The 12,445-nt window shown below is 43.1% G+C and overlaps 1 protein-coding gene across 1 annotated transcript; it reads left to right on the top strand.

Moving 5' to 3' along the window:
* The first annotated feature begins 64 nt into the window (after positions 1 to 64).
* Positions 65 to 6,314, top strand: qrsl1 (glutaminyl-tRNA amidotransferase subunit QRSL1). The gene is made up of 11 exons (XM_080538447.1): positions 65 to 169; positions 926 to 1,088; positions 1,313 to 1,411; positions 1,535 to 1,631; positions 1,776 to 1,937; positions 2,426 to 2,601; positions 2,833 to 2,945; positions 4,108 to 4,300; positions 4,537 to 4,654; positions 5,176 to 5,381; positions 5,952 to 6,314. The coding sequence occupies exons 1-11, from the start codon at positions 146 to 148 to the stop codon at positions 6,167 to 6,169; spliced, it is 1,569 nt and encodes a 522-aa protein (XP_080394573.1). The 5' UTR covers positions 65 to 145; the 3' UTR covers positions 6,170 to 6,314.
* The last annotated feature ends 6,131 nt before the right edge of the window (positions 6,315 to 12,445 follow it).

Here is a 12,445-nt window from a genome sequence, read left to right as displayed (position 1 = left end):
GCTGTACTAAACATTCGTCCAATCACATGTCATGACATTAGAATTCATGAAACGAAGAAAAAATGTCAGCCTCCTTGTCGTCGAATACATCGAAGGTTGCTGGACATTTGACAGCTTGAATGGGCACTGAGTAACATATTAAAGTATGCTCAGCTTGTCAATAAGAGAAGTGAGTAGGACTCTTTATCAAACATATTGACTAGATTGTCGACATACACTGTCACGTGTGTTCTTGTCCTGCCAGCCCCAGCCCATGTCATTCATTACCCTGATCTCTCTGCAGAATTGAATCCTCTGCTATGGGACTGTTGTTTATAAAGCTTAGCGGGGATATGAATGAATGAATGGTCTTTATTGTCATTGATATAGTACAGGTACCAAACAACGAAATGTAGGGGGGGGGGGGGCTCCCCTGGTGCTTGGAAAGAAATACTAAAAACAAGAAGGGAAAAGAGCTGGTTTACATAAATAAACGCTATGTACACTATCCACTATACTATACTATACAAATAAAACACTGTGCTGTACTCTATGCTATGCTATAATGAGGAGGAGAATTGCAATCTGTTTTAGTACGCCAAGTCTAAGCTCAAGTCTATTGCCATTACGATGATAATCACGATTATTTATTGTCATCCCATCACTGCAATGATGTATAATTATAGCTTGCTAGCTACGTTTTTGTTGACAGTTTTGTTATTAGCTGCGTTGCCTATAACGTTGCATGCTACATTCAAACCCAAATGTCATGTCAGAATAATTTCTCATACACAAAGTCAAAGTTGCATGAAATAATTTCCAGCTATAGGCAAGTATTATGCAGTGCACGCACTGTCATGTTTATACAGTGTTAGCAGAGACAGTGCTAAGTAGGTAATTCCTGATGAAAATGATTGTGGTTATTATAATATTGTACATTTCCTAGGTGTCCTTGGCACTGAGGGAGGGCAGGATCTCCCCAACGGAGCTGTGTCGAAAATGCCTCAACCGTATCAAGAAAACACATCACCTCAATGCCTACATCACTGTCACAACAGAGGAGCAGGCACTGAAACAAGCACAGGAGGCAGAGAGCAGACTTCTAAAAGGTGTGTGTGTGTGTGTTTATGTCTGTCTGTCTGTGTTTGTGTGTGTGTAAGCAGTATTTGTGTGTGTGTGTGTGTGTGTGTGTGTGTGTGTGTGTGTGTGTGTGTGTGTGTGTGTGTGTGTGTGTGTTTCAGTTATAGTGGATACTGGTAATAGTAGTCCTACAGTATATACACTGCAACTATAATCCCCTTATCCAGGTCTTCCCTCTTTGTCTTGCATCCAGGTGCACCCAAAGGTCCACTCGATGGGATTCCCTTCGCTGTCAAGGACAACTTCTGCACAGAGAGCATTAAGACCACCTGTGCCTCTAAAATGCTCAAAGGTTTATTCCCATATTCATAACCCATCAAAACATAGTTAAGATGTCTTGTCTCATATCTTCTGCTAGCCACATCGGTGCCGTTGAACACATCATTAGAATCCCTTCTTGTTTTTGTTCTTCTAGACTACACTCCTCCATACAATGCCACAGTGGTTCAGAAGCTCCTCGACCAGGGAGCTGTTCTCATGGGGAAAACTAACCTGGACGAGTTTGCTATGGGGTAAGGCTCTCAAATACACCCATTTGAACTGTGACTGCAGAAAACATCAGTATTGTCATATTAGTGGGTGAGATTGAGTGTCAATTCAATGGTGTAATACCGAATGCAGGTACTTTATTATATACCTTCTTCAATCCTCTCCAGTGCAGGCAGCATTGACGGCGCTTTTGGGCCCGTCCGTAACCCTTGGAGCTACGCGGCCCCGTATAGGGAGCTGCCAGGGGTGGATCCAGACTCTGATTGGGTCATTACTGGAGGGAGCTCTGGAGGAAGTGCTGCGGCTGTGGCTTCTCTCACCAGCTTCTTGTGAGTCAGCAAACATAACCCAGAGTTACCCGAAGTCTTGTGAACCATTTTCTCATGTAGGCTCATTTATTCAGATGTCTACTGTATCAAATAGAAAGGGGAAAAAAAGAGAGATGGAATAGATGCAGAGTTAGTTATGAATTAGTTTGCCATGATGTTGTGAAATGTTGCATATCCGTAACACACAAGACTTAAAAAATACATTGGAAAAAATAATGTCATATAAAAATAAATTGAAGTCCTAGAATGCCAGATGAGCGAGCTTTGAGATTATTGCAATGATTCAACTGCCCCAGGTAAACACAATAAAACACAGTTAAGCATTTTAAATAATTCCAAATGCAATTTGAACCCAGGTCTGGAATATACCTAACCATTGCTGCTGTACTGATATCCTGAAGAGTGAATGATTACTGTGCATACTGTAGTTATTGTATCTAAGAAATATCCTAAAGCTCTGAATCACTTCCTGATTCTGGCCCTCGTAGTTCTTTGGGGTCGGATACAGGTGGCTCGACTCGTAACCCGGGGGCTCTGTGTGGGGTGGTGGCCTTGAAGCCCACCTACGGCCTGGTGTCCAGACACGGCCTCATCCCCCTGGTCAACTCCATGGATGTCCCCGGGATCATGACCAGGAGTGTCCAAGACACAGCCACCATCCTGGGTAAGCCACCACCCAATAAGGCCCCCGTTCCACATACTGTATAATGTATCGTTTAATAATTTTTATTTTAGAAATTATCAATGTTCAAGTACTCTCATTCAATATTTTTTGGTATACAATATTCTGAAAAATGTGTTGGAATCAGTCCCTCACATTCCAATTCTAACTCAAAGTGATACTCTGTGACTTGCTATGGGGATAATCTGGTGTTTTGGTCATGGTGTCGCACAGGAATACTCCAAGGCCATGATGTCAGAGACTCTACAACAGTCCATAACCCCTCCTCGTTAACAGACTTACCTGATGACTTTGATGTCCGAAATATATCTGTCGGCATTCCCAAGGTGAGATTGCCCCTCTTTCCTCATTGATTCATACCATGATTATATGATTTGGTGTTGGTACTTATGTGGTACTTTTTTAATTTCACAGTATAACTGCTGTTATACTGTACAAGTGGTGTCTGACTTGGTTATCAAGAGAAAAGAAGTACCATGTTAGCTACTGTGCAAAGCTTTTGGCTGCGTATGTTGTGACTGCGTATGGATCTTCTACACGCTACTGAGGTCCCTGACAGTGTAAAATGAATAAAGTGTAAAAATGGCCAATATGTGTTGTTTTTTCCTTATTACTGTGGGAGAGTGCAATCACCCAATCCACCAAGCAACTCAAAATGAGAGTGAATACCAACAGAATAATGTTGCAGGGGATTTTGGCAAATCTTTTTGGGCCGCTACCCACACGTTTAGCTGCGTTGCTCATTCCACGAATGCATGATCCTAAAGGTGACTAATCAGGCTTTCCAACGATATAAAATACAATACCATTATGACAGGGGAGGAATAATCGACCGAAATAACGTTTCCAAACTTTTTTGGAGGAGTTTATGTTTTAGGAAACAATATGGGCATACTTGTCCTAGGGTCTACAATGATATTGTGTATTGTTGACGTATGGTGGAGACATGTCAGTGTGAGCAAGTAATTACTAAACTGCAGTGCATAGTGGGGCGGCTGTGGCACAGGAGGTAGAGGAGCCGCTGTCTAATGATCGCAAGGTTGGCAGATCGGCGGTTCGAACCCCGGCTGGCCACATGTCGAAGTGTCCTTGGGCAAGACACTGAACCCCAAATTGCTCCCAGTGAGCGGGCCGGCACCTTGCATGGTAGCTTGCCGCCATTGGTGTGTGAATGTGTGTGTGAATGGGTGAATGAATGGGTGAATGAGAGGCCGTTGTAAAGCACTTTGGATAAAGGCGCTATATAAGTGCAGTCCATCCATTCATAGTGTATGGCTGGTGTTGTAGATAGTGGTGAAACAAAGAGACATGTTTTCACTGCTAGATGTGCTCTGCCTTGCAAAATGTGGGATACTGCACATATGCAGAGTTTTAAGCACTTTTAACAGACTATTTTCAGCATAACAATATCATGTATATCAGTATGTGATAATATCTAATATCGGCCCAAACACTGACTATGTTGTATGTCTGTTCCCTTGTGGCTAGGAGTACCATGCCCCGGGGTTGTCCCAGGAGACACTAGCTCAGTGGAGCCGTGTGGCGGACATGTTTGAGCGGGCGGGGGCGCGGGTGGAACAGGTGTCTCTCCCTCACACCCAGCACTCCATCGTCTGCTACCACGTCCTGTGCCATGCCGAGGTGGCGTCCAACATGGCACGGTTTGACGGCCTGGAATATGGTAAAAAGCTTTCTGCAATAGCAAAGCAAAATGATGTCTGCCATCTCTTCAATAAAGGGTTGAATTTCAATGTTGTTTAACTTGTTAGCTAGTTTTAGTTGGTTTTGCTTGCAGTTGGGAGACGTACAGGAACTTTAAATTGGGGTTAAATTATAAAATATTCCCTTCAGTTCATAAAGGGCCGTATCATTGTAGTGAGTGACGTGTTGTTGTTTTTTGCAAACTGTTCTCCACAGGGCACCGTAGCGGGGTGGACAGCTCGACAGAGGCTATGTACGCTACCACTCGTCATGAGGGTTTCAACCACGTGGTGCGAGGAAGGATCCTCTCCGGCAACTACTTCCTGCTTAGACAGTAAGACGGCAGATATAACGCTCTCATACAATTCAGGTTGTTTATGGTGGACATGGATAATAAGAGTGGATTGATGAACAGTTGGTTGGCATTTTAAAGCCATGACCGTTCCATTACTGTCAAATCAGTGATTGTGTTAGTGAGGGAGGCGGCCTGTAAACTGTTATTTTGTGCTTGTGCTCTGACAATCTCTTTGTAATTGTCCCTAAGGGGAGGAATGAAGTTGTATTTAATCAAATTGAATTGAATGTAACAGACCTGGGTTCAAATAGTACTTGAAATCATTTCAAAGACGTCACTATACTTGATTGAGTTTGCCTGTCACAATGGAACCCAATGGAATAGTCCCAAAAGTGCAAACCACCTCCCATCTGGCATTCCAGGCAGGCTCAAGCAAACGCCACAGTTTGACAGTATTTCAAATACATCCTGACCCAGGTCTGCAATGTAATAGAAGTCTGCATTAGATTCCATTATTTGCACAAAGCAGAAATCTTGTAACCGTTGCCTCCATTTTGCAGGAACTACGAGCGATACTTTATGAAGGCCCAGCAGGTGCGGCGTCTGATTGCGGAGGACTTCAAACGCGTGTTCAGCTCAGGTTTTGACGTGCTGCTCACGCCAACCACGCTGAACGACGCGATGCGTTACACAGACTTTATGCAGGAAGACAACCGCACACGAAGTGCCCAGGAAGACGTCTTCACACAGCCCGTCAACATGGCAGGTAGTGAACACACTGTCAGGCTGACATGCAGTACATACAAGCAGGCATTTGTGCATCGGCACACAATCACACACACACTCACACGCACACAAGGTAAAATTATATCAGTATCTTTGTTAAAGGGATAGTTCAGGTTTCTCAGTATTAGACCTAATTTTCCACTTACTATGTTGTTGTAGGCTTATCTAGACACTTATTTCTATTTTTTAGCTTTCTTTGTCTGGATAAGCCTACAACATGCCAAGGGGAAAATGAGGTCCAACATCAAAAAACCTGAACTACCCTTTTAATCAGTTTTCCCATTTCAAAAACATGGGTGCATAATTCCTTGTTCAGTCAACCCATTGATTATGAATCAGATAAAAGATAACTTTGAGGGCAGTTTAAGTTTCACAAATCTTCTATCCTCCCCCAACCCCAACTCAAACAAACTCTTCAAACAAATTTGCCTGCCTAATCTCTCTCTCTCTCTCTCTCTCTCTCTCTCTCTCTCTCTCTCTCTCTCTCTCTCTCTCTCTCTCTCTCTCTCTCTCTGTCTCTTTCTCTTTCTCTCTCGCCCGCCTGCCCTAGGACTCCCTGCCATTTCTGTGCCAACAGCCTTATCCAGCCGAGGCCTTCCCATTGGTCTGCAGCTGATCGGTCAAGCCTTCCAAGACAGAAAGCTGCTGATGGTAGCCCAGTGGATGGAGCAGAGGGTGGGATTTCCCCCCATCCATTACCATGGGTATGCAAACGAGGGAAGTGATGGGAGTGAGGCAGAGAAAAAGGAGCAGACTTCATTATCATGAGGATAGAACCATGGACAGTAGACTCATGACTGACATCCAGTGAAACTGAAACTCACGTCTTACAGTTATATAATTCAATTCCGATTCAGAAACATCAAACTAGGGTGCCTAACATTGTGTATATTGTGGAGAACTCCCATTTCTGACCACAGACTTTGACATGGGATATGTACATATAGCTTACTTTAAGCTTAAAGAAAACATATCTATATGATTGGTTGTATCATAATGTCTATCTGTCAGATATCATTAAAGATCTGGAAATGTGCACTATTATCTTGAAATGTCTGTTTTCCGAAAGCTTCATAGCTAAAGCTGTACTTAATTTCTCCCGACAACCCAGCCTCAAAAGCCTAAAGACTAACAATTGTAAAAATCATGTTTGCATGTCAATCTTCTGCGTGTGAAGGATTGACCCTAACCCTAAAAGAGATAATGTACTACTTAAGCTTTCAAAGCATTCTGGCAACTGACCTGCTCTTTTGTTTTGCTTCTTATTTGGGGCTATGCTGTTCTTTTGTATCTGAAGGACAACCAAGAAACTCTTTGTCTTGTGAAATGCATACAGAAAATACATGTTGTTTGTCCACACACTTTCCACTTTTTATTTGTAAGTCGTGAAATAAGGGCCATGAGACAGTTTTTAGCAACAAGCCAAAATATTGTGTATAGTGTAGATAATGTTTAACCAAAAAGATTAATTTCATATATATACATTTAAAAAAACATACTTATGGTTTTGTTCTCACCAGATAAGATTTTCCTTACAAATTATGTTAGACATCTGTTTATCTTGGGGGAGGGACATTTTTGTACTTTGGATTTGGTTGCAATTGCAGTGCAGTTCCAAACTGCTCCCAGGAGAGGGTTGTGAGGAGACTATCTTGCCTTCGGTGTACCTTACCCTGAAGCACAGTCAGAAACACACTGATGGTGCGTCCCATTTCTTCACACTTCCCCACTTGTACAATATCCCTACAGTAAATTGATTCAAAAGCATAGGATTGGTCTAAGCATAGGCTCTTACAACAATTAACTCCCATCTAAATCATGTGGGAGAGTGCACAAGTGCATACTTCAGGAAACAGGTGGAGACATGGGACTCAGCATCAGTGTAGAAGATCAGGATCAGTTTTCCCTCCTCAGATCCTAACTTCAAGTTTTAGTAACACTAAACAGGCCTTAGATCAGAGTCTAGCGGAAACATCATCCCACTTCCAACAGCAAGCTCCATAATGGAATCATTGTTACATAATGTTACGCAACAGTACCATCAAGGCTTGGGCAAGTTGCCATGCACTAGCTATCAAACCTAGTGGTGTTTGATACATAGGCCTCTTAGATCAAGCAGTCACTCTCCCAGAATACCAAGGTTACACAGACTCACTGTAATCAATCCTAAATTAATTTATCCAATCCAAAGTAATTAGGCTAAAGATTTTCTGTGAGTTTATATGGTATTTTGCACACTATGAGGTTGAAGTAACACTGTGAAAAGTATGAATTTCCGACCAGTGCTGATCAGTGCCAATCAGCACCTTTCAATATCTGTTGCATGATGGGATATAATCTTTCTGATTTGCTTATCGGCTGCTTGAGAGGGTCAGAGGGTCGGAAGATCAGAAGCTCAACAGTTTTCACAGTGAGGTGCAGTGGATCTCTGTTACTTCTTACAGACACATGAAGCAGTGAAGTGCCTCTATTGATTGCACATATTATGTTCACTTGAAGGTTGTGTTATGTGGTGATTATTCAAAGATAATTCATAAAACATTTTATTAAAGATTTCTATAGCCATCATGTTTTCACCGCCAGGTTTTCAAGCCCTGCAATCAGGATTGCACTTAATTAATTTTAATTAAACAAACTGAACTACACTTCAGCCTGAATTCTAGTCATAAAACCATAAAACCACCAAACCACCAAACCACCAAAAACCACCAAACCCATTCAACAACATCTAAGATTAATCACTAATTAATCTGAGATGTTGAAGAGCAACCATTGTGATTTTCAAATGCTAAAATTAAGAGACTTTGTACGGAATGGGTACTATATATTTGTTTTATTCCTGTAAGCATTCGTTGGACATGATAATGAATGCGGAATGTTTATGTGGACCCAGAAGTGACGACACACCTCATCCTATGTACCCTGTGTAATCTTGACCCTCTCCACGCAGAGAGAGCAGAATCTGATTTTGATAGATGGATGGATGGAAGTATGGATGGGTGGATGGATGGATGGTGGGAGGGGGGGGGGGGGGGGTGTGGGAGGGAGGGAGGATGGATGGATGGCTGGGTAGATGGGTGAATGGACTGATTTAGGTAACTTACATGAGATAATGAATATATAGTTTAAATAGGATAATAGATGGAAAGAGAGGGCTAGAGAGAGAGAGAGAGAGATGAGCACTAAACATGTAGCACAAAAGGTCAGCCTGGTAATTGTAGCCTCTCTTGATAAGAAAATGACAAATGATTGTGTGTGAAGATATTATCACTTTCCTTCCTCTTATTTAGCTTCTGGCTTTGCCGTAGAGGCATATGAAATGCTTATCTACCAGCGACAGTTTAATGTAGCTAATGCACATTTTCACCGGCCAATAGTACCATTTGGAAGTTGGAAGAAATGTGCTAGTTGTGTTGATATTATATCCTGATACTTTTTTTTCCCTTTTATATTGTGGAAGCTGTGCAGAAGAGGTCGCTGCGTTCAGGGCGGAAGACATTGGTGAATTACTCATTTCCTGTTCCAACATAGCTGGATGATTTTATCTCCATTGCTTTTTGACAGTTATGTGAAAAAGATATTTTGTCTTTGAGAGAAACTTGCATGGTTAGCAAATAGTGCCACGACACACTTCCCAAACATGGCTAAAATATAACTTAAGTCTGATTTTAAACTGTATACATCATTATCAACAAATCAATTCCACAGCAACTATAGAGTTGAACAAATGTAAGATTAATTGCAGAGGCTCTTATTGTGGCAATTTGTTTGCACTGAAGGATACCCGCACACACACGCACACAGACTCACACTCACACACTGAGAATAACTTAATACATCATTGGCTCTGGTTCCCTTTGACATTCTCTCTGCTGGATGTGTGGATTTGCCTTGATGCCCTCTCTCCCCTCTTTCATCCTCCTCCACCCCCCCTCCCCCCACCTGCCCCCTCTGCGCTCTTTCCATCACTCCTCATTCGGTCCTGACCTGGTGTTAATTAAGCAAATGTCACCCCCACTCAGCAGCAGAGACGGGGGGGGGAGAGAGGGACGTGCTAATAAAATCTCAGCAAACCGAGGACTTTTGTGCACGTACATAAAGCCAGGACTGGATCGCACTCACACACACACACACTCATGCTAATAGACAGGAACACACACATCATGTTACCTTCCCAAAGTCTCCCACACCGTACCAGGGCTTTAGCTAGAGAAAGGGCTCCCCCACATACACCCATAGTTTGGCCATCACACACACGCGCACACACACACACACACACACACACACACACACACACACATATCTTTATACCCATCCTTCCCCAACCCTCCCACACTGTATCAGGGCTCATAGAGAAAGGTCTCCCTTGCGAAAGGCATCCCCATGTACACCAAAAGCCTTGCCATCAGACACGCACACACACACACACACACACACACACACTCACACACATACACACATCTTGCTACCCTCACTCAAACCGTCCCACACCGTACCAAGACTCAAACTAAGGGCTCCTCTTCCTACACCAAAAACCTGGCCATCACAAACATACACGCAAACACACATGCACGCACACTAATAGGAACGCTGATCTCTCCAAAGTGGACGTGGTTGTGTTTCCACATAAAGCCAGTGTGGGCCCTTCCAATAATTTTTACACATACAGCCTCTCTACAATGTAACCCAATGAGACATGGCGAACATGTGACATAGGCTATACATCATGCCCTGTCTTGGTTTTTGATTGACAGACGCCCCCACAGCCTGTGGTCGGTCACTCTGTCGCCACTAACACTTGTGATTCGCCGCCCCCGTGTTGAACAACCAAAGCCCATTTAGACACAAATATCAAAGCTGTTATGTTAGCTAGTAGTTTGTTGGCATTATCATTGACCATACAGACGACAGTCAATGGGTCAGCATTGTCCACACAACACATTATTGACAGTAGTGAATTCCATAAAGCATTGGGAAAATAATGTGGCATATTCATGTATGGAGGTATGTTTGATGGTGAAGAGATACACTTGTCGTCTGATAATTCTGGGAGGAGGTTGGAACATGCTTTAACCACAAGAATGTAGGCTAAAGATTAAAACAAACAAGGACAATGTCAGCTTGGTGAAGCAAATCTTTATCCCTGCATGATTTGAGCTTGAAACTTTGCATTGCAAAGATAAAGCCATGAACCACCTGATGTTGGTCTCCTTCCTGGTCAGACAAATGGAAAACAAGAGAGGGCGATAAGTCAAATGGTGTGTGTGTGTGTGTGTGTGTGTGTGTGTGTGTGTGTGCGTGTGTGCGTGCGTGCGTGCGTGCGTGCGTGCGTGCGTGCGTGCGTGCGTGCGTGTGCGCATATGTGCATGTGTGTTAATACGTTTATACTGGGATAAGAGACACAGCTGGGTATGGACCAGGTGATGGGATTTTGAGGGTAGAGTATGGTTGGTTTCCTACTGTCGTTCTGAAAACAAACTTTGGGTTGTATAAACAGTCAGGTCCACAAAACAAACACACTCTGTTCTCCCAAAAGGCAAATCAAGTCACTCTCGTATGAAAACGAATATGAAAATATCTGATGCTGCAAAGTCCAAAACATTGTACTGAAAAGGTACAGCAAGGTAAAATAGGACAGTTCTCCAGCTCATCACACTCACCAGACACACACACACACACATACACAGACACACACACACACACACACACACACACACACCATCCCATCCCATCCCATCCCCCTCTACCTGACAATAACCCAACTGAGAGTCTATGTTATCAGAGTGTTAGTAAAGCAGTAATAGAGAGAGCAGCTGTGTGTGACCAGGGCTTACTGAATCATGAGAGCTTTACCACCAGCCATGAAAACATCATCACCATTTCATTTCCACAACCTCTATAGACCGAGACCTGAGGGAAACACACCTCCCCAGCCCCAGATTGATCAGAACCTACAGGCCTAGTCCCATGAAACCTACAGGCCTAGTCCCATACAGGCCTAGTCCCATGCAAAGACCTACAGGCCTAGTCCCATGCAAAGAAGGGATTCGAACAGGGGCATGCTAGTCAACAGTCAGCTGCAAAATGTCACAGGGAAATGACAATGGATGCCTAGCTAGGATACCTTACCTCACTCATCCCAATGACTTGACAGAGATGCGATTTCTCCATTGTCATCAGAAGAGGCTGGTGGAGGTAGAAATCAGAGGACGTGGTCACGTGTATTTGATACCATTTCTGTCCTTCGATTTCTACGTCCCTCCTGCCTCCCCTGCTGTACATATATCATTACACATAGAGCCTTGTGTCACATGGATTACAGCTAGGCTTGTAAATCTAGCCATCTAGTCATTAGATATCGATGGTGACTCCTAGAAGGTTGCCGATGGCAACCATGCCCAAGCACCAGTGATTGGATGATTGCAGAACCATTACCAGTAGAGTGCCAACAATAGCTGTAATGTAATGACATTCTTATGGGGGCCTCAATCAAAAGGTTGTCCCCCTAGTAAGCATCAGACCCTTATGTACTTTAGTAGCCGGGCGACGATCCGATTTAATAGTTATTGAGAGAGTTGAATGAATTAAAAGGAATAATATAAGTTGATGATTGACTTGAAGTTATGTGTTGCATCAGAATTCAACAACCTAGTTCTTTGGTTTACAATACAGTTTCCTGTGGCCTGGGGGGGTCCAGTGCTCTAGCACCGCGGTCTACAGTGCACATATATGTCCATGTCGGCATGGGTTTTAATCTGGCCTATGCCCTTCTGACATACCCTCTCTCCCTTCTTCTCCTTACTTTCCTATCTGTCTTCACTATATCTGTGTGATAAAAATTTAAAATATGAGTGGGAAAAAACAATACAGTTTCCTTATATTTGAAACAGGAAACACTCACTCATGCGTTACAAGAGCGCCCTAGGCCAGCTGTGCACAGTGATGCATTGAGGTACAGTACCATACCTCATGATAGTTATACAACCTGTCTACACAAATACTCATAAAATAATGATTAGCAGCTTGTCAGCGTGTTATTGAAGA

Source organism: Nansenia antarctica (genome assembly GCF_963989245.1).
Source record: "Nansenia antarctica genome assembly, chromosome: 1".
Taxonomy (NCBI): domain Eukaryota; kingdom Metazoa; phylum Chordata; class Actinopteri; order Argentiniformes; family Microstomatidae; genus Nansenia; species Nansenia antarctica.
Note: the sequence above shows the minus strand (reverse complement) of the source record. Positions and strands in the feature narration are given on the sequence as shown.

What these genes read in the sequence shown, in the direction of transcription:
- qrsl1 (XM_080538447.1), top strand. Translation starts at nt 146, where the DNA reads ATGCTCAGCTTGTCAATAAGAGAA. An exon ending in TGCCTCTAAAATGCTCAAAG is followed by an intron (nt 1,412 to 1,534) that starts GTTTATTCCCAT and finishes TTGTTCTTCTAG; the next exon opens with ACTACACTCCTCCATACAAT. An exon ending in GCTTCTCTCACCAGCTTCTT is followed by an intron (nt 1,938 to 2,425) that starts GTGAGTCAGCAA and finishes TGGCCCTCGTAG; the next exon opens with TTCTTTGGGGTCGGATACAG.